The sequence below is a fragment of the Equus asinus genome, chromosome 2 (genome assembly GCF_041296235.1).
Source record: "Equus asinus isolate D_3611 breed Donkey chromosome 2, EquAss-T2T_v2, whole genome shotgun sequence".
Classification (NCBI taxonomy): Eukaryota; Metazoa; Chordata; class Mammalia; order Perissodactyla; family Equidae; genus Equus; species Equus asinus.
The window spans coordinates 30,588,677-30,610,522 of NC_091791.1; the positions used below are offsets into that span (position 1 = coordinate 30,588,677).

Below are 21,846 nucleotides of genomic sequence, written 5' to 3' on the forward strand. Positions count from 1 at the left end.
TGGGCCACCAAAGCAGAGTGTGCAAACTTAACCACTACATCACCAGGCCTACTCCCTTTTAAGTTTTTAAAACATATTTATAATCTCTGCTTTGAAGTCTTTGGCTTCTGGGATCACGTATATTTAGTTCTGTTGACTACTTTTTTTCTTGATATGGGTCACACTTTCCTGTTTTTTGCATGACTTGTAATTTTTTGTTGGAAACTGGACATTTTAGTTATATTGTAGCCAATCTGTAATCTTATTTTTTCCCCGTGAGAATTGTTGTTGTTTTTACTTTTTAAAAAATAAATTACTTGGACTTAATTTTTCTATCTTGTGCTGTCACTGATATTTCTTCTCAGTTTTTAAAATTATTTAAGAAACTTTTTTAGCTTGGCTTCCTAAAGTTTACCTCTGAGTCTTCACAGCTTAGTGATCAGCCAATGATTGTTCAGAATGTGTATTTCAAATTCTTTGAGTCATTAAGGCTTCTACACTCTGCTGGTAGATTTCTGTGAGGATTGGTAGGAATATTTAGTTTTGCGGCAGTTTTTAAGTCTGCCTTGCCTTTTACTTTCCTCACAGCCTCTTGGGTGTCCCCTGTGTTTGTGTACAGTCTCCCGGTTAGCCAGTTTTGTGTGAAGAACTTTTCCTATATTGAGTTTCCCCTGCATGTGCACATAGCCTCCTAGTCAGCCAAGGATATGTGGAAAACTTACATAGCTCATTTTTATGTCTTTGAAAATTCTAGGACTCCCTATTAAAATTTTTGGCTGGTCTGCCAGTCTGCTGCTTGCCCCAACCAGAACTGCAACCTTAGGCTACCGGCACTGTGGGTTACTAATGGTTGAAGCATGGAGAAAGACATGTAGCAGAAAGAAGAAAGAACAAAAATACAAACACTGCCATGCTCATGTGTCCAGAAATAATGATGGGCAATGACTTGACATCAGGGTATCAACTTTGGTACGAGATGTTCTCTCGCTTGGTACCTCCCTCAGGGTATGTGTTGGGTCTTTTGGCATCCTTGAACTATATATCAGGGTAAAGATCATAGGGGAGGTGAGGAGTTGACATACGGATAGCTTGATATTTGGAACCACTTTGATCATTTAACAACCAAGAATATCAGCAAGGAGGGGAGTGCTAGTAGGGAAAGAGTAGAGATTTAGAGATCATCCACACCATCAACTTCTCAGTTTGGTAGACCAGGAAAAAAGTGAAGCACAAGGATGTTAAGTTTTTAGTCTATGGTTTCGTGGTTATTTGGTAAATTAGTTGAAATTCATATCTAAGTCTTCTGGCTTTGAGTCTTTATTCTTTCTCTTATGGCTGGCAAAGAACACAAGAAAAGCATATGTTTTTGTAGAGCCATAAAATTCTTGAGTTAAAAATGACCTAAAGGAATAATAATATCCTTTAATAATAACTTTCTGATATTATTATAATTATTATTAGCAACCACTGAAACAACCAGCACTTGTTAAATGCCTAATATGTCCCTATCACTGTGTAAGCTCATCACAAATATGCTATTAAGTTTTCTCATTTTTAAAAACTAGGGAAGGCATTAAGAGCTTTAGTGATTTGTCCAAGAGATGTCATATAGTAAGTAGTAGAGTGGGGATCTGAACTTGTATCTGTTTGGATTCAAAACCTGTGCCTTTAACTATCTGTTATATTATAGGTGATACAGCCTAACCCTATACCTGGCAGGTTTTAAAGCCTATACTGGAATCATTTATTGTGTATGTGTCACCCAGTCTGTGCTGGAATACCTCCAGGACTGGAAAATTCACTCCATCCTCAAGTAGCTCTTTTCCTTATTTGATAGCTTCTGGTAGTTTTCTCATGTTGAACTAAATGGTATGTCTTTTGGTTATTCCCATAATGTTTGGCTTTCTGGATTTACACAGAATAAGTCAGTTATCTCTTCTGTATGAAAGCAAGTCTTCTTTAGTTTTTTCTTTGCTAGGTTCAACACTTTCAATATTGTCAACTATTTAAAAAAATAAAAATTATTTCCTATCTTTATACTTTTCCTTGGATGCACTCTAGACAGTTAGTATCCTGCTGAGACTGTTGCAGCTGGAAATAAATGTAATACCACAGGTTGGATACTAATAACAAAAATAATAATAGCTACCCTTTATGGAGCTCTTATTATGTGGCATGCATAGTGCTAGTCCTTTACATATCTTTTTTTTTTGAGGAAGATTAGCCCTGAGGTAACATCTGCTGCCAATCCTCCTCCTTTTGCTGAGGAACACTGGCCGTGAGCTAACATCCGTGCCCATCTTCCTCTACTTTATATGTAAGATGCCTGCCACAGTGTGGCCTGACAAGCAGTCATACTTTTTGCACCTGGGATCTGAACTGGCGAACCCTGGGCCGCCAAAGTGGAACATGTGAACTTAACCGCTGCGCCACTGGGCTGGCCCCTACATATCTTCACGATAACAAGAGATGAAGAAATTGAGGCTTAGAGAGGCTATGTGAACTTGAGCACGTCACTTAAGGTTTGTGGACCTCATATATACAATAGAGATAATAATTTTATTTTCTCAAAGATTGGCACCTAAGTTAACAACTGTTGCCAATCTTATTTTTTTTTCTTCTGCTTTTTCTCACCAAATCCCCCCAGGACATAGTTATATATTTTAGTTGTGGGTGCTTCTAGTTGTGGCATGTGGAACGCCACCTCACCATGGCCTCACCAGCGGTGCTGTGTTCATGCCGAGGATCCGAAGGAGCAAAATCCTGGACCACCGAAGCAGAGCGTGTGAACTTAACCACTCGGTCACGGGGCTGGCCCCCAATATTTTTTTTTTTTTATCATTTGGCATTAGAAAAACAGATTAGGATTTCAAAAATAGGTAACTATTAATGGCTTTTGCAAATGATGCATTTGTCTCACATAAGAAATCAAGAGATGGGCAGTCTAGCACAAGTGTGGTAGCTGTGGTAGCTCAGTAAAGACATTGGGGACTAAGGCTCTTTCCATCTTTCTCTTCACTATCCTTAGAGTGTAGTAATACTTTGCCCTCTTGCTTCTTGACTCATTGTCACAAAATGGCTACTATACCTCCAGGCCTCATATTTATGTTTCAGGCATGAAGAATAGGAAGGACTAAAAGACTGAAGGAAACAACTTTCTCTTAGTGAGGCTTTGTCTTTTAATTTGACAGGGGAAATCCCCCTAGGGGATGGCCTGTAGCTCATTGGCCAGATACATGTTACATGGCTACCCCTTGCTTCAAGGAATGCTGGGAAATTGAATATTTTAGCTTGTCAGTCAGTAGAGGAAGGCAAAGGAGAAGGGATTGTGTTTAGGGTTTGGGTCAGCTAGTCAACAATGTCTGCTGTATGCTTTGAGAGGATTGTTGGAAAAATTCAATGATACAGTGTAATTTAAAAGTTTTTTATAGAGTGTAATTTAAATAAATGTAAACTATTTATTATTCCTCTTGCCTTCTAGTGGATGGTCTTAAAAACTAGAGTGTATCCTTGAATTAATTTATTCTAATTTTGTATTGAAGCATCAGAAAATTTATGAGATTAGTTAGCTACTTCTGTTAAATGAGTTCACTTTATTGTCCACATTCTAGAAATTGGTATAAATATGTTTAGGCATAAATACTGCGTTATTTCCAAGCAGCTCCCCTGTTTTCATTAAGAATAAGTGAGGGCCATTTCCATATCTGGCTGGTCTTTGTGTACTATACATCCTAACCCTCATTGTTACGGGTTTGTATGTATATTTGGGCTTTTCTTTTAGGGCTCCATTGATGGATTTGAAAGTTATCTGTCTAGAATGTTACACTCTTCATGTCACATACCCTATTTTCTCCTAGGTGTCATTGAGCATTGCTTAAAGAGTCAAATCTTTCCTATTGGTACCATCAACAGGGGCATTAGTTTTTCCCTTCCAAAGCCATTGGTGTCAACAGTAGCAAGCAGTCATATTTTAGTATTTTCTCCTAAAATTTTTCAGTTTGCTATGTAAAACTTGGAAGTTTCTAGAATTGTTATCCTAATTGCTGCTGATAGTATCCTGTTTTTATATATAATCAGCTGAATTGTGTTTTAATTTGTAAAAATAAACAAATAATTTCAGGACATGAAAGCTCCTTGCTAAGTGGGGAGCATTCTAGATGAACGTGTTTTTTTTTTGAGGAAGATTGTTTTCTGGAGAATACATTTCGCTGAGTGAAAATTATACTACAATATAAAAAGCAGTCTATCACTCAAATAATTAGGAAAGAGGCAGATCTGCAAAGTGACTCTAACTCTACTCTTGGTGTCTTCAGTGATCCACAAAATACTTCTAGATTGAAGGAGAGATTACTGAATCAGAATGTATCCAGAGGTACATGAAAAATACCAGGAGAAATTCTAAGCAGCTAACCTACAGAATGGCAGCCCCAATTTGAGCTGAATGGGCTGGCTGGGTGGTAACTTTGAAAATAGGCCAAGTATCCTGAATACACATGCTGGAGCTATAACCTGGTCCTATAGCCTGAAGTAGAGGAAATGACTTTCAGAGTCACTGGTATTCAGACAAAGGTGTATTATTTTTCCCCATGGAGAATGGTAAAAGATGTTAAGAAAAGGCCCTAGGAAGTAAATGAGTCCTGGAAGTGAGCTAAGAAGGGGAATAGAGGAATGAGAATCTTAAATGAGGTCAGAGAAAGCTAAGGAACAGAAATCTCCAAAAAATTTGGAAATGATCAGAGGAACTTGCAAGATGTATCATGGAGTTGGAGACCCTTCAGGTTTATTACTTCTGAATCTCTTCATTCCGATGAAAATGTTGGTAGTTTATAAATTCTGTCATTTTGGGTGAAACAAGACTTTGATGTGTGTATGGTTTTTTGTTTTGTTTTTGTTTTTGCTGCCTGCCTTCTTTTTTTCTTTCTGTAGACATTGTTCGAAGTGATGTTGCCTTGGATAAACAGAAAGGCTGCAAGATTGCCCAGCACCCTGATGTTATGCTGGAGCTCCAACGGGAGAAGGCAGCTCAGATGCATCTGGTTCTTCTAAAGGAGCAATTCTCCAATACTTATAGTAATCTCATATTAACAGGTAAGGCTATTGGAATTGGCTGAAATCGTGGAGCACCATAGATTGATGGCCTTCATCAGTTAGCATCTTGATGCTTGGACGACACTAGAGTAGGATCCAGATGAGCCTGCATCTGTCTGTCTCCACCCATTATATCTCTTTTTTAATTGTGGTGGCTCTTGTCTTCCTGTAAAATATTTCTCGTAGTTTGCAGATGTATTTTGGCTTGAGGTTATGGGTGATTCAGCATGTGTGTTCTCAGAAGATGGAACCTATGAAAACTGAAGGAAGCCTTATAAAAATATGACTTTTTAGATATGTTCCAGTAGATTTGAAAGAATTACTAAATTTGGTGTCTAAGAAGCAGCTATTTTTTCTTTCTGCGTATGTCCTTTCTGTGAACCCAGTGAATATAAAGATGAAATGTAAAAGAGATAATGATCCACAGGCAGAGCTGAGAATGTTCTATTCCTGGTGGAGTTTGAAAATATCTGGGGAATTTTATTTTCTTTTTAAGAGCAAAGAGGCTATGCAACTGAGTCATACTCCCTTACATCCTTGGTTCTAGGAGGGAAGTGAATGTGTGTCAGAGCTCCAAGGAGAAACAACTTTTTGCAGGGCTGCCTGCAAACTTTGCTGGTAAAAAGCATGTGAGTTGCATGCCTTTGTCAAGCTTTGGAAAAGATTCTAATAGACTCTAATGTGAGAATCATGAAGGACTTGAGATGAACTAGGAGGAGCAGTGCAAGTTACCTCCGTTTTCTTGAGGGCATGCAAAGCAGACCTGCATTACGTTGATCCAAATAAACTTTAACAAATCAAAAGTGTTTGTTTACCCTTGTTTATGATTATTTAAAAAATAAAAAGATTGACTATCTGACAGGCTATGAACATCTCACACACAGTTTGGTAAACTCCAAGTGAGGAAAATTTTAACTTTTTTACGGGCCTCCTGGTATCTCAGCAGGAATTGCTGAGTGGCAACTAGATTGTTTTGCTTTTGAAAAAGCATAAGACTCCTCCAACTTTTCATCTTGTACCTGGTGGAAAACCCAACAGAATGAGATGAAAGCCAGATTTAAATGTGGCTTTGGTGAGCAGAGAAGAGGATTATGAATTTCATAAGTATAGGCCCTATTTTTTGCTCTTTGATATGTCATTAGGAGGCAAAACTTAAAAGTAATTTTTGGCCAATTATGTATGCATGTATTTCCCTAAACTGGTTAGTGAAACTATGTTTAAGTTTAGATATTTGGGAAGAACATAGATTTTTCTCCAAATTTCTTCAGTCTACCTCAAATGTACATGTATTTAGCATTTTTCAATTCAGTTATTGGAAATGAAATATTTTTATTTCATCCTTATTCTAATATTTTTAGGCACATATTAAAGAGGTCAGACCCCATGTTCTTTAATGTGGCATAGAAAGGGCTTAGGGTAATTCTAACCCTAAACTGTGGATCCAGAGTGTGGCTTGAAGGCATATTATCTTTGAAAACACAAGTGTTCTGTTGAGTTCAATGGAATCTTTTCTAATTCTCAGTAACATAATCCCTTTGGATGTTTATCCGCAGTTCAAACTGTTGGAATCAACATTGTCAACTTTTACCCTGACAACTTGCTTACTTTCCACTAAACAAACTTACTCGAGAGAAGAGCCTCTTTCCTGCTCTCACTTCTCCCAAGCTGCTTCAAAGAGTCCTCAGGCATTTTCCACATTTTTCACCCAAATGCCTGTGCAGAGGTGGTACCTTGCCGCAGACAGAGCATTTGGTGTGCCTGGGTGTGTTTATATGAAAGTTCAAAAGGTTTTGTTTCCAGGTGTTGGGAAGAGATGGAGTCATTTCAATTTAGCACCAATGGTAAAACTATTTTAATGTCCTTTAACTAAGTCTTTGATTTTACACAGTGTGGTTTTCTAATTGTTATGAAGTTTAATCCTTGATTTCTTGTATAAATTTTGAGAACATGGTCTCCAGACAGCTAAACATAATATTTAAACATAACTAAACTAACTTTTGTAAATATTTCCCTTTTCGGTGATGAATGTGTATTGGTAAGGAGGGTGAGGTTGAAGGGGCAGAGACCTCTCAAATGAAGTGACTTTCTTTACCAACATTTTTAGAACACCTACTCTAGGATTTCTGTTTGGTGATGTTCCACTTATTTTATATAACTATGGCATAATGTTTGAAATATCTGCAATGAAAGTATTTATGTGGGAACAGGATGAGGAAATTGGGCCTTCAAAATCTCAGAAAGAGATCACTTTTGCATACCTCTGCCCCCGCCTCAGCTCTTCTCCCCAGTTCATGTATATGGGTAGCAGTGTATTATATTTGTTTCCTGGCCTTGGACACCTAAGTTCACAGTATAGGAAAAAAATTTATAAAGTGACTGAAAAATCAGTATAGTAAGAAATTTGTAAAGTGATTGAAATGTTAGATGGTTAAAAGCATGTTAAAAATGATGGTTGTTGCCCTCCACCTCACAGGCAAGCCCTCATTCTTAGATGTTCCATCTTTAGCTGATGTGTCTGTCAGCCTTGAGGTAAGAGGCATGCCTTCATGTTATGTATTCCAGCTCATGATCTCTCTTAAACAGCCACCCCTCAGATGAGGGCAAATGATATTTTAGCTTTGAGCGTCTTCTGAACATTTAATAAAAGGAAACAACTCTACAGTCCTTAGTGACAGCCCAGTTAATAGAAACTAATAATTCTTTAATGCATATATCTTATTGAAATATTCTCGTTATATCATATTTTTAGAAAAGTGGATTGTGGTTTTGCATGGTATTAAACATGTCTTAATGTTTTCATTTGAATGATTTACATAGTATTAGAAATAATGTTAGCCTCACCTAATCTAGAGGGTTTTTGAAGTAAATTCTAACGTTATGGGAAGGTGATGGAGAAATTCTGGTAGAACATCAGTGATAGAACTATTTTACATGGTGGTGAGTCGTACACTGCGCTTTTCACACTAACTCACCAACATGTGCATGTTTGCTTGTTCTGCAGCTTCTTGAGTCTAAGTGTGCTAACGTAACTGTGTATGTTACTTAAGGCATGATAAATGAGAGGGAGAGTTGGATAGGATCCTTTAAGAAAGAACAGGGATCATGTCTTCCATTTCTTTGTGCTCATGATTCTTAATGTAATAATGCTCTATAAATGTTCTGCTGTGTATATAATAAATGAATTTACTTGAAGACTACTTTTTAAGGGATAATTTTGACATCTATTAAGTAACTTTTATAGGTTCAGATTCAGTTATTTGTCTCCCCTCACCTTGCCACCTCCCTCCCTTTTTGAGGTGTAAATTGAACTTTTGTGGCAGATCCCTGTACTATAATCAAATGAAAGACAGAAAACAAAAGTTAACAGTCAGCCTTAAGGGACGATACATTTTCTAGGATTTTGTTTAGAACATAAACTCCTGGAGGGCAAGGACTATCATGTTTGTGTAGCATTCTGCATAGTATCTAGAACATAGTGAATGATCCTGAAATGAGGTCGGATTTTAAAAAACTTATTTGTGCTGCGAAGTCATCTAGTCAACCTTCTGTAACCAGGCAGCCTGAACCATTGCCATTATAAATGGATGGCGTTACTCAAGATGCTTTCCGTTATGCCTTTATGAGGACCCTTGTCATGTTATTGGTTGCCACTTTTGGTTTTGTACCTCTTTTTTCAGTCATTAGATTCCAAAGCGAACTGGGATTCCTGTAGTTAGCTTCACTGTGCTACTGGGGCAAATGAATTGAGCAAAAGAGGCTCCTACTTCCCTGTTGTGGCTTGTTCCTCTAAATTCAACTGAGCAAAAGGGCTCGGATCAGTGAAAGGAGAACTGTTTTGTCAGTCCTACAAACCATTAGTGCTTAAAGGACTATTTCAAGGTCTTTAAAATTATTTGCATTATATTCTATAGTATTGAATACAACATACTTTAACCATTTCCCTATTAATTTACATTAATTTATATACATATTGATGCATTTATTTCTGTAGAATAGATTTCTCAAAGTGCGATGTCTGGATCAAAAGGTATGTATTTTTAAATTTTATAAATTGAGGTTTAATGAGGTATAATTTACACACAGGAAAAATAAATTTTGGCAAATGTACATTCTATAGAGTCATATAACCACCACCACCACCAAGATATAGAAGATTTCTGTCACCCTAAAAAGTTCTCTTGTTTCCTTTTGTAGTCAATTTCCTATCCCTTCCTCCACTCCTTAAATGTCATATAAATGGAATAATAAAGTGGTTGTGTGTGTCTGATTTCTTTCACTTAGCATAATATTTTTGAGATTCATTCGTCTCGTTGCATACATCAGCATTTAGTTCCTTTTTATTGCTGGGTAATATTTCATTTTAGGAATATCCTACAATTTGTTTATCCATTCGTCTGTTGAAGGACATTTGGTTTGTCTCTAGTTTTTGGTGATTATGAATAAAGCTACTATATATGATTGTTCTCAGATTTTTGTGTTAACATATGGTTTCATTTCTCTCAGATAGATGCCTTGGAGTGAGATTGCTTGATTTTGTGGTGTTTGTTTTAACTTTAAAAGAAACTGTTGTACTATTTTTCCAAAGTGGCTCTGCTATCTTGCATTCCACCAACAGTGTATGTGAGTTCTAGTTCCTCCACATCCTTGTCAACAATTAATATTGTCTGTCTTTTAAGTTTTAGCGAATAAGCAGTGGTATCTCGTGGTTTTAATTTGCAATTCACCTTATGACTAATGATATTGAGCATCTCTTCATATGCTTATTTGCCATCTATATATTTTTGTTGATGAAGTGTCTGTTCAAGCATTTTGTCCATTTTTGAAAAGTAATGAGTTTTCTTTTCTTACTATTGAGTTTTTAAGAGTTCTGTATATATTTTGGGCTACAAGTCCTTTATCAGACATGTGATTTGCAAATATTTTTTCCTCTGTGACTTGTCTTTTTATTTTCTCAACAGTTTCTTTCAAAGAGGAGAAACTTAATTTTGATGAAGTCCAATTTATGAAGTTTTTCTTTTATGGTTTGCATTTAAAATTTTAATGCATCTTGCCAGATAATTTTCAGAAAAGATTGTAGCAATTCCCATTCCCACTAGCAGTGTATGAGAGCAATTATTTCCTAGCATTTTCATTAGCACTGGGTATTAGTGCTCTTTTCAGTCTAACAGGTGAGAACTATTATCTCACTGTTGCAATATGTATAGCTAGGATGAGTATGTTTTCACATATTCATTAGTGGTTTGCCTTTTCTGTTTTGTGAATTACCTGTTCATATTCTTTGACTTTTGAAACGATTGGGTGTTGATCTGTTTCTCATCAGTTTGTAAGTACTCTTTGTGAATTAGGAATGTTAATCCTTTGTTATATGGATTGCAAACCATTTTCCTCCTTGGATATCATTTATTTGTCAACTCTGTTTTTAATTTAGAGTTTTAGTCTTTTACTGTGACTGGGACTTGTGATTATATACAGTATGGTATAAGTATATAATATTGTTTTCTTCCAAGTAGCCAGCCAACTTTTTATACATTATTTTTAAAATAAAATATTCTTTTACCACTGAAATGAAACATCATATATGTTATATATTATACTCCCACACATATTTTTACCTATTTCTGAACTCTATTTTCTGCTCTTTATTTCTGTGCCAAAGCTATACTGTTTTGATATCTAATAAGGCATACTAACCACTCCTTCGTTTTTCTTTTCTGAGGTTTTCATGGCTATTTTCATATAATTACTTCTGAAATGAGCTTCTCATTTTCTCCAGTTCGGGAAAATTCATCACTGGATTATGATTGGAATTGCATTCAATTTATATCCTAATTTGGGAAGGATTTATATTTTTCTGATATTGTCTTCCACTTAAGAACATGCTATATCTCTTTACTTGTTCAATTCTTGTTTTATGTTGTTTGATAATATTTTATAATTTTTTCCTATAGCTTTCTTGTTAAATTTATTTTTTAATATTTTATACTTTTGCTGATGTTGAGGGTGAACTTCTTTCTAACTTATTTCCAGTGTAGAGAGAAGCTATTGATCAAAGACAAAGATAGATTCATCCCTTTTCTAAATTTTTACCAATTATTTTTCTTTTAATTTCTAAAAACTTTCCAAACAATATTGAAAAATAGTGGTGCTTTTCACATGATTTTAGTGAAAATGACTTTACTGTTTTACGTGCATAAACATCTGAATATTTATCTACTAAAACCAATAGCTTTAAAATCAAAAAATATTTTTTGACTTTATTCTTTGTGATTATAATAGAGATAAAAATATTTTGATTAATGTTCTTCTAGACATCTCTCTATCCATATACATATGTGTGTACATAAGTCATAAACATGTAGGAAACACATACATACATAATTTTATACAAACCAAGTAATAAAACACATGCCTGTTATTTTGTAACATCCTTTTTGTTAACAATATTTTGTGGACATCTTTCTAATCAAAGAATATACGTTCATATTCTTTTTAATGGCTATGTTAGAATCTCATTATATGGGTATATTGTAATTGTTTAACTGATATTATTTGTCTATTGATAGACATCTTGCTTGTCTCTAATTTTTCATGATTGTAAACAATGTTGTGATGAACATCATTGCATATATATCTTTGTACAATTCCTGAAAGTATGAGTGCTGTGTGAAAGGAATTACACATTTAAAATTTAGATGCATTTAGTAAGTGGACTTCCAGAAAGGTCATGCCAGCTTATACTTAACACGAACAATGTGTGAAAGAACTCGGTCATCTTGTCTCTTGCTAATGCTGATTATTTTCCAGTTTTATCTATGTTAGTGTAATGAACCATAATTGATAAGGCATTGTTGCTTTTAATTACATTTCATTGATTACTAGTTAGGTTAATGATCTTTCTATAGTTTTTGCCACTTTTATTTCTTCTGTGAATTTTCCATTTCTTTAGCCCACTTTTTAATTGGGTTATTGGTCAATTTCTTATTGAATTATAAGATCTTTTTATATTTTAGGGATAGTAATCTTTTGTCATGTATATTACCAAAAAAAAAGTCTTCTTGGGCTTTTTAAATTTGTTTTTGTTGTATGTATAGTTTAGTAGTCTTTTCATTTTGTTTTTCTTTTCTCTCTCTGTTCTCACTCCTGTCAGGCTAGCAGTCTGGGAATTGTCTCTATCCTGCCCTTGATATGCCTCATCCAGAACCAGGTTTGTAGTGATGTTTGCTTCTACTCTGTGGTGATATTTGGGGTGTTGTACATCCAGTCCCTGGGCCACATGGCTTGCCTGAGTTCTAAGTGTTCTGTGGCCCCTCTCACTCTTCTCTGCCACTTCCTGTCATCTGCTGCCTCTGGGAGCAGGCCACAGTGCTTTTTTCTTTTTCCATTTAGTGAGTCTGGCTCTGGTCCTCCATTTCTCCCAGGTCACTTTTTTTTTTTTTTTTTTAAGATTTTATTTTTCCTTTTTCTCCCCAAAGCCCCCTGGTACATAGTTACATATTTTTAGTTATGGGTCCTTCTAGTTGTGGCATGTGGGACGCCACCTCAGCATGACATGATGAGTGGTGCCATGTATGCACCCAGGATCTGAACTGGCAAAACCCTGGGCCACTGAAGCGGAACACATGAACTTAACCACTCGGCCATGGGGCCGGCTCCCCAGGTCACTTTTTATCTGCATTATCTCTTAGCAGTCAACCTACTGGCTGCCACTGTGGCAATGATGAGGTTGACAGGTTTGAAGCAGGGACTACTTTAGATATGGCAGTCAGGGAAGACCTCTCTTAGCGGAGACTTTCCAGCTGTGTAATCAATTGTTAGTATGTTCTAAGCCTCAGTGTCCCCATCATTAATAGATGGGTAATAATATGTGCATTGCTTTTCTCTTGGAGTTATTTTTGGGAATCATCGTCTCAGAGTGTGTCAAAGCTAGAGGAAAAATGTCTGTTCTTGTATTTGAATAATAAGATAATGAGTGTGAAAATACTTCATAAATGGTAAGAGATCTGTTTCGTCTCTTTATAAATGAAGGAATCATAGCGGTCCCTTGGTGCAGGAATACGCAAGTGGTTGGGCAGCTTTCAATTCCACTTAGTGCATTGATTCAGTGTGTGAGTTTTGGAATCGGACACTCTGAGTTTGACTCTAGAGCAGCCACTTACCAGCACTCTTATCTTGGGCAAGTTTTTTAATTCTCTCTCTCTTTTTTTTTTTTCTGCCTGTGATTATCTTTATTAAAGGCAATGAAGTGTCAGTTAACACAATGAAAAAGTACACAAGGGCAGCTGTAAAAAAATTATATTTTTCTACTGAATTTGTGAGTTTTTGTGTTTTGTTTTTTCAGAACATTTTGATTTCTAGCTAGCTTTAGCATAGCCTGATGTTGAAATTACTTCTCTGATAACCAGTTGAGGACAGTGGAATATCTAAGAGCTTAGAATATGTAAGGTGTCTCTGTTTCCCTCCCTACCTAACCAAGCCTCTAACCAGAAGTGGGTGGCCTGCAGAACCTTCCTGATCCCCACCACATAATTAGCATTTCCTGGTAAATAAAGGATAGGTTATATTCTCTTTTTAGCTTTAGTTTCCTCAGGTTAAAATGGTGATTGTATCTTACCTACCTCAGAGAATGTTTGAGGATTAAATGAGGTTATGTACACAATGCTTTTAGCACAGTGCCTGGCACACACTAAGTATTCAATATATGTTAGCTTTATTATTCTGATTAATCTTACTATGCTTTCAAATGTAAATATTACTCTTGGGTACCTCGGTTTCTTTTCCAGTACTGACATCTGTCTGCTTTTAAAACCTCAGTTGACACACTATGGTAAGATAAAACCAATCGGAAACACTTTTGAGCTCTCCTGTGAACGTGTGGTAACTTTATGATAAATCTCCCTGCCACTCTGAACCTTGGATTTCTATTATCTAGGATGTGTGTAAGGATTAGTAAAATAAAGCACAAAGAGTCACTTAGTCCCCTGGAAAATAAAAGTCTGAAAATGTGTCATGTGGGAAACATTGTTCCTAATTTTCTGGGAAAGCATTTTGAGCTCCTTGAAGGCATGATATTAACTAGATGAATATGAGTTGGTAATAGAATTCTTCCTGATTACCCTAAGATGAAGTTCTGAGACACTCTTTGTTGTTAGTGCTGTCAAGTCAATTCTGACTCCCAGTGACCGTGTGTACAGCGGAGAGTAACCCTGCTCAGTCTTATTATACCTCCTTCTCATCTTCTGGCACTATATCAGACAATGGCTGCTAGTCGTAGGCTTTTCATGGCCAAATTTTTCCGAAGTGGGTGGCCAGGTCCTTTTTCCTAGTCTGTCTTAGTCTGGAGGCTCTACTGAAACCTGTCCACCATGGGTTACCCTACTGGCATTTGAAATATCAGTGGCATAGCTTTCAGCATCAGAGTGACATGTAGCTGCCACAGTATGACAACTGACAGACAGGTGGTGTGGTTCCCTGACTGGAAAATGAACCCGGGCTGCAGCGATGAGAGCACTGAATCTTAACCACTAGACCATCAGAGCTGAGGCTGAGCAGAACAGAAATTGGATGGTATTTTACATATTTAGAATTACCCTAATGCTGTTATCAGCACAATGAAATGTCTGCGTAAAAGTCAGTGGCTATACACAAGTGCACGGTCATGAGGTTAGATAACACAAGACTAGAAGTTTGCCTTTACTTCAACTGCTGTATGGTTTTAAGTATAAAGATATACTCTGTTGCTTGTAAGTCCTCTTACAAACCATCATGTAAGTGAAAAATTTTTTTTCTTTTTGGTGAGGAAGAGTGGCCCTGAGCTAACATCTGTTGCCAGTCTTCCTCTTTTTTGCTTGAGGAAGATTGTTGCTGAGCTAACATCTGTGCCAGCCTTCCTCTGTGTTATGTGGGATGCTGCCACAGTGTGGCTTGATGTGCGGTCCTAGGTCTACACCTGGGATCCAAACCCAGAAACCCCTGGCCGCTGAAGCAGAGTGTGCAAATTTAACCATTAGGCCACTGGGCTGGCCCAAGAATATTTTTTTTTATAAATTAAATTTCTTATTATTAGACTCAACAGACATAAAATTACATTTCAGTAAATATGATTAAAAAAACAAATGAGAGTAAAGGATATAATTACAAAAACTGTACATTTTGTGCATTAAAACATATTATTGGCAATTAATATAATCATTAAAAGATATTTTTGAAAAAGTGCTTATGTTATGCTTCTCTCAAAATTAGATTTAGTTCATATCCTCTGCCTGTATTTTGATCAGGTTGTTTGGGTATCTTTTGTTGAGTTGTGTGAGTTCTTTATATATTTTGGAGATCAACCCCTTGTCTGATAAATGATTTGAAAATATTTTCTCCCAGTGGTGGGTTGTCTTTTTGTTTTGTTCATGGTTTCCTTTGCTTTGCAGAAGCTTTTTAGTCTAATGTAATCCCATTTGTTAATTTTTTCTTTTGTTTCCCTTGCCAGAGTAGACATGGTATTCAAAAAGATGTTGCTAAGACCAATGTCAAAGAGTGTACTGACTATATTTTCTTCTAGGAGTTTTGTGGTTTCAGGTCTTACATTCAAATCTTTAATCCATTTTGAGTTAATTTTTTCCAAAGAAGATATACAGATGTCCAACAGACACATGAAATGATGTTCAACATCACTAATTATTAGGGGAATGCAAATCAAAACTACAAAGAGATATCACCTTACACCTGTCAGAACGGCTGTAATTAACAAGACAAAAAACAGCAACTGTTGGAGAGGATGTGGAGAAAAGGGAATGCTCATACACTGCTGGTGGGAATGCAAACTGGTGCAGCCGCTATGGAAAACAGTATGGAGAGTTCTCAAAAAATTAAAAATAGAAATACCATACAATTCAGCTATCCCACTAGTGATCCAAGATCCAAAGAACTTGAAATCAGTGATCCAAGGAGATTTATGCACTCCTATGTTCACTGCAGCATTATTCACAATAGCCAGGATGTGGAAGCAGCCCAAGTGCCCTTCTACACATGAATGAATAAAGAAGATATGGCCTATATATACAATAGAATACTACTCAGCCATAAAAAAAGACAAAATCGTCCCATTTGCAACAATATCTATGGACCTTGAGGGTATGATGTTAAGTGAAATAAGCCAGACAGAGAAAGACAAATACTGCATGATTTCACTCATGTATGAAAGATAGCAAATACATGGATAAAGAGAACAGATTAGTGGTTACCAGAGGAGAAGGGGGTTGGGGGATGGGTGAAAGGGATAAGGGGCACATATGTATGGTGATGGATAAAGATTAGACTACTAGGGGTGAGCAGGATGAAGTGTATTCAGAAGTTGATAAATAATAATGTACACCTGAAATTACACAATGTTATAAACCATTATGATCTCAATAAAATTACTTGAAAAAAAATTAGACTTGGGAGCATTGACTGATTTCTCTTCTAAGTTGATGGAAGCTTTGTCTTTATGGATCACAGAGTGAGCTTCCTTATTTGCAGGAGTCTTTGTGTTAGGAGACCTGGAGAGATGATGATTACTTCTTGCTTTTCACTCGTACTCTATAAAAGATGATGTAGGAAGGAATCCTTTGAATTTATTTTAACTTTAGCTTTCCTGTTTTCTCACTATGCAAAGCAGTTTCACATAGGTTTCTTCATTTAGGCTGATGGCATCACATCAAAACATAATTGAAGAAAAACAATTTATTGGACAGTGAATTAAATGCAGACAACCTTCTGCAGGTCTGGTTGAACCCAGTGGTAGATTTTAGTGTATTTAGGTCAGTGATGGATCTCCAAGGTTCCAGGCAGGTGTGGGAGAGGGTGTATGGGCACTCCATGAGATGTGGGAGTTTTGTTAATGGTGTTACTCAGTCACATTGTCAGAAGATTAATAGTGTTGTACAGTTTTTATTCTGAGAATAAAGAATTTTCATAATTGGGAGGAATGGACAATGTTTCATCATTCATTAATTTTTAGTGTGTTTGAACATATTGCAGTTCACATGTGCCCATTTAAATGGATTTAAAGGGATTTCGAAAAAAACTGGATTAAATATAGTACTAATAATGCCAGCACAAAGAAACAAAAAGAAAATCACAAAGCCAAAAGTTTTTTGGGATGAAATCTTTGTCAGCCATGTAATGAAGTAAAAATAATTGAACAAGAAGTTGTCCTAAAATTGTCTGAATTATCAAGAAGAATATTTGAAAATTCAATTTACATATTATTTTTAATATGTCTTATTGAAAGTTTGTATAATAGCCAGACATTAATAGTATGTAATACTATTTTAAAAATAGCAAAAAAGTTTTTGAACCATTATAAAAATAAAAACAATTAAAAAATATTTTTTATTTAATTTTAGCTGATTATTAAAACATTTTTATTTGACACGTTTTATAATGTATCTAACATATTACTGCAGTAGGTGCATGTGTAATATATATGTAATATATTAATATGTGTAATATTCATGGACATGGATGATTTATGATAAAAAATGTTTTACTGCTATGCAATCAAAAAAATCTGGAGACCAGAAACCTACGAAGTCCTTTGTTCCTAAAAGCAGCATAGCAGAGTAGATATGAACAGGAACTTTAGGGTTAAATAGACCTGGTTTTAGATCCTGTACTTACCATGTACTAATTGTTTGCACTTGGGAAAACCTACTTAATCTCATTCCCATTTGTAAATTAGGGAAAATAACATCTTATATGGTGTGAGGATTAGTTAACTGATGTTATGGAGTGTTTAGTATAAAGCCATACACTCAACGAATGTTAGCTATTGTTGTTGTTGTTATAATTATATTATTATTAATAGAGAGATTGTCTATCTTTTAGGGGATCCTCTATAAATAAACCCATGTCTCAAATACTACCACAATGCAAAGTGAAGAAGAGCTAAGTAGATTTTAAAAGAAACAAGTTCTTAAATTTCATGGTTGTTGTCAGAACTAAAGTTTTCCATGCATCTGTTTTGTGTATGTGTGTGTTTGTGTGTGTGTGTGTGTGTCTGTCTGTCTGTCTGTGTAAGGTTCAAGGCTTTGGAGGAAGTAGAGAGTTTATTATAGGATTATAGGGGCATGAGCACATCAATGCACTTGCCACTCTTCTTCCCCAGAGCAGCTCTAGTCTCTGTTAGGGTTCTGAAGAGGAGAAATGCAAGCATCCTACAATTTCTTTAGTCTTTTGCCTGTTTCCCTTGGCTATAAGAGCTTCAGCTGTCATATGTTTCCTGTTCCTTTTCTTGGTATGACGAAAAGAAGCTTAACACATAATCTGGGTGAGTGTGGAACTATGGTGGGAGTAGGGAGTGATAAATTGTACTACGCAGCAGGGAAAAATAACATTTTGTTCATTTGGAATAGCCATTTGATTCTCCTGTGGCTTATATTGTAAAATATATTATTGTTACAGTGATTGATGGTTAATATATTAGGGAGAATTGTTTTGAGTTGAGAGACCTGCATTTCAGCCTTGCTATTTGCTTCACTTGTGTCCTGGAGTAAGCCTCAACTTCCTCATTTATAAAGTTGGAATCATAGTATCTGCCTTTTGTCAATATTCATTCAACCCACATCTGAGCTCCTATCATGTGCCAGCACTGTGCAGTCCACTAGGGATTGGTAGGTGAGAAGACTTGATCTGATCCCTGCCCTCACTGTTGTTAGAGTCCTATAAGGAGATAAACCTGCAATCAATTATAGCTCACTGTGATTAGGGCTATGTTAGAGGAATAGAAGCCTGAGTTGGCCTAGGGAAATCAGAGGGATCTTAATGAAGAAAGTGGTGCTAATGACCTCCAAGTTTCCTACACTTAACCTAAAATTCTAGATAGCACTTGTTTCAGAAATTAAAGACTGTTTGGCAAACTAAAACGGATAGGCACAGGAGCAGTTTTCTTCAAATGTGTTGGCAGTCTCTGATGCCTTCAAATAAAAAAATTCGTTTTCAGGTACATAACAATCCTTTTTTTCTGTACAGTAGGATGAGAGGCACTATATGTAGGTAGCTGCATATGTGGTTTAGAATTAGAATGGTTGAGCAACTTGGAAGATCTCAATTTTTCTTCCTTCTTGTTCTTTTTCCTCATCTTTCTCTTTTGCTTGTGTGAGGGTGTGCATCAGTGCCTCACTCTCTGTTTCCTCCCTCCAGGTTTTAATCCACACTTATAGCTTAAATTGACATCATAGAGAGGTAGGTCCTGATTTTGTGGGGTCTGTTGCTTATAGAACTTTTTTTTTCCCGCTTTAAGAAAAAGGATACAAAATTATAAACTCAAAATTATATGAAAAAGTTTATATAGAAAATCAAAAGACCCAGAATACCAACACAATACTAAAGAAAAACAAAGTCAGAGGACTGACAATACTCGACTTCAGGACTTACTATAAAGCTACCATAATCAAGATAATGTGGTATTGGTGAAAGAATAGACAAGTAGATCAATTGGATAGAATAGAGAGCCCAGAAATAGACCCTCACAAATATAGTCAACTGATCTTTGACAAAGGAGGATGGGTAATTCAATGGAAAGAGGTTAGTCTTTTCCACGCAGTGTGCTGGGACAACTGGACGTCCACAAACCAGAAAAATGAATCTAGAAACAGACCCTACACCTTTCAAAAAAATTAACTCAAAATGCATCATAGACCTAAGTGCAAAACATTAAATTATAAAACTTCTAGAAGATAACGTAGAAGAAAATCTAGATGATCTTGGGTTTGGTGATGAGTTTTTAGATGTAACACCAAAAGCGTGACCCATGAAAGAAAAAGTTAAGTTGGACTTCACTAAGATTAAAAACTTCTGCTCTTCAAAAGACACTGTTAGGAGAATGACCAACTGGGTCCAGAAATACTTTGAATTCTTAATTTTTAATTTGGAATAAAATAAAATGATGTTTTATGTTTGATTTGTCAAAAAATTATCTTCCCTTCCTTGTCAGATACACTGTGGTGTGTATTACAAAAATGAAGCTGCTGGTCCTCTACAAACTTATCAGAAATTTCTGTTTTATGAAAGGGAAAATGACTAATAATGAAGATTTGAATGATGCTTTTATGAATCTTTTGGATAATTTCAGTAGAATTTTTGGGTTTCTTAGTCCATTAATAAAGAAGAGATGGAATAAAAATACTTTTCTTTTGTCATCAGGATTTAAGTATAGTGTTTATTTTATCCAGTAAAATCTTTATTTTCAATAGCCACTTTCCATTTACTCTGAACATATTTTCCCAGGATTGTTATTTTCTCAACTCATTTTGTGAAAGTGGGACTCTATACATCTTCATATAGATGAGTCTTACTTCTTTATAAATAGTCCCCTTTCCAATGCATTGAAGTCATACTTTATGTTGGAAGGGAGGAGGATGCTTATTATTCTATTCTCCTAAGGCAAGGAGGACATGGCATAACTGTCAAGGGTGGAACTTCTACATACACCCTGAGGAGCAGTTTCTGCATTAGTGCTGTGGTTGCTGCTCCCTTCTCTTCAGAAAGGACTTTGGGCTGAAGAGCTGACCAGGAGCTGAGAATGCAATCTCCTTTTCAAGTAGGCTTAGTCAAAGGAAGAGTATGTGCTAAGAAGGAAGCTAATGCTAATGGGCACGCCTTTTTATTTTACAATAGCTTCAAGGTTATATTCTCCTAGGAGGAGAAATCCCCAAACTATCATCCTTGTGTCTTTGAGTCATAAATTCTGTTTATGATGTTTAACAGATGTTTGCTTATGACAAAATTATTTGCTAGCATATGATTTCTGGAAAACAAATTGGTCTGCCTTTCTTAAAGATTTTTTATTCACACTTTTTCCCTCCTTCACACATAACTGAGTCCAGGCTTATATTTCTTGATCCTCCATATGAGAAGATGCACAGAACCTGGTTTTCATGGTACCTCATACAACCATTCTCATATTCAACAGGGATGTTTACTACTCTTATTTCTTCCAACTTAATTGTTGTATCTGTGATACAACTCCATTTGTTTTTCATGTGCTGGCACTACTCAACCCAGTGTAAGGAAAATTTTTCTTCATTTCTCTTTAACCTCTTTGTAGAAGAGGAGTATGGAAAAGAAGAATGGGGCTCGCATTCATTATGTACCCAAGACACGTTCTGGAGTGTTTGGGAGGGTATTGAATGCTGCCACTTTTGTTCCATTTTTTTCCTCTTGAGAAGAAGAGGCAGTAAAGAGCCAGCCTCATATAGCACAAGAGCTTCCTGTTTAGCATTATCATTCATTCTTGGAGTCATCCCATTTTCAACTGGGAAATAATCCATCCTACCCTATCAGTTGGGAATGACTCTTTTGTTTACCTAGATGAAGTCATCATTTGGTATTTAGTACTATAGACAAGAATTCCAAGAAACTCATAAAAACCTAACCAGATAAAAACTTTTCCAAATTAAGTATACATTTTTAGCTGGCAGTATTATTAGGAATTAAGACCAGCCCTGCCATGTTATAGGTAAATAAACTAAGGCTGCATGTTAAAGGTCACACAGTTGCCTAGGTGGGACTAAAATCCAGGCTTTGAATTCTTGAGTTCATTGCTCTTACCCACTACACTGCAAAATGCTTTCTCTCCTACAAATGAAATAACATGGGAAAATAATTGTACAATTAAAAAATTAATTCATATATGTACTCCAAAATGTTTATTGTGAGGCTCCTCTGTCTAATGTAGAGATCAGCATTCAATATGGAGGCGAATATGTCAGTGCCTCAGTCCCAGGTGAGCCTGTTTTCTGTTGGTGT

The 21,846-nt window shown here is 36.1% G+C and overlaps 1 protein-coding gene across 3 annotated transcripts in view; it reads left to right on the top strand.

The window, feature by feature from the left end:
* HPSE2 (heparanase 2 (inactive)) overlaps window positions 1–21,846 on the top strand; it is a 602,725-nt gene that overhangs the window by 58,558 nt on the left and 522,321 nt on the right. For all 3 annotated transcript variants that reach the window (XM_044752780.2, XM_070485653.1, XM_070485651.1), the window contains exon 3: window positions 4,906–5,067. In XM_044752780.2, coding sequence (XP_044608715.1) covers window positions 4,906–5,067 — 162 coding nt within the window. The remainder of the gene's footprint in view (window positions 1–4,905; window positions 5,068–21,846) is intronic.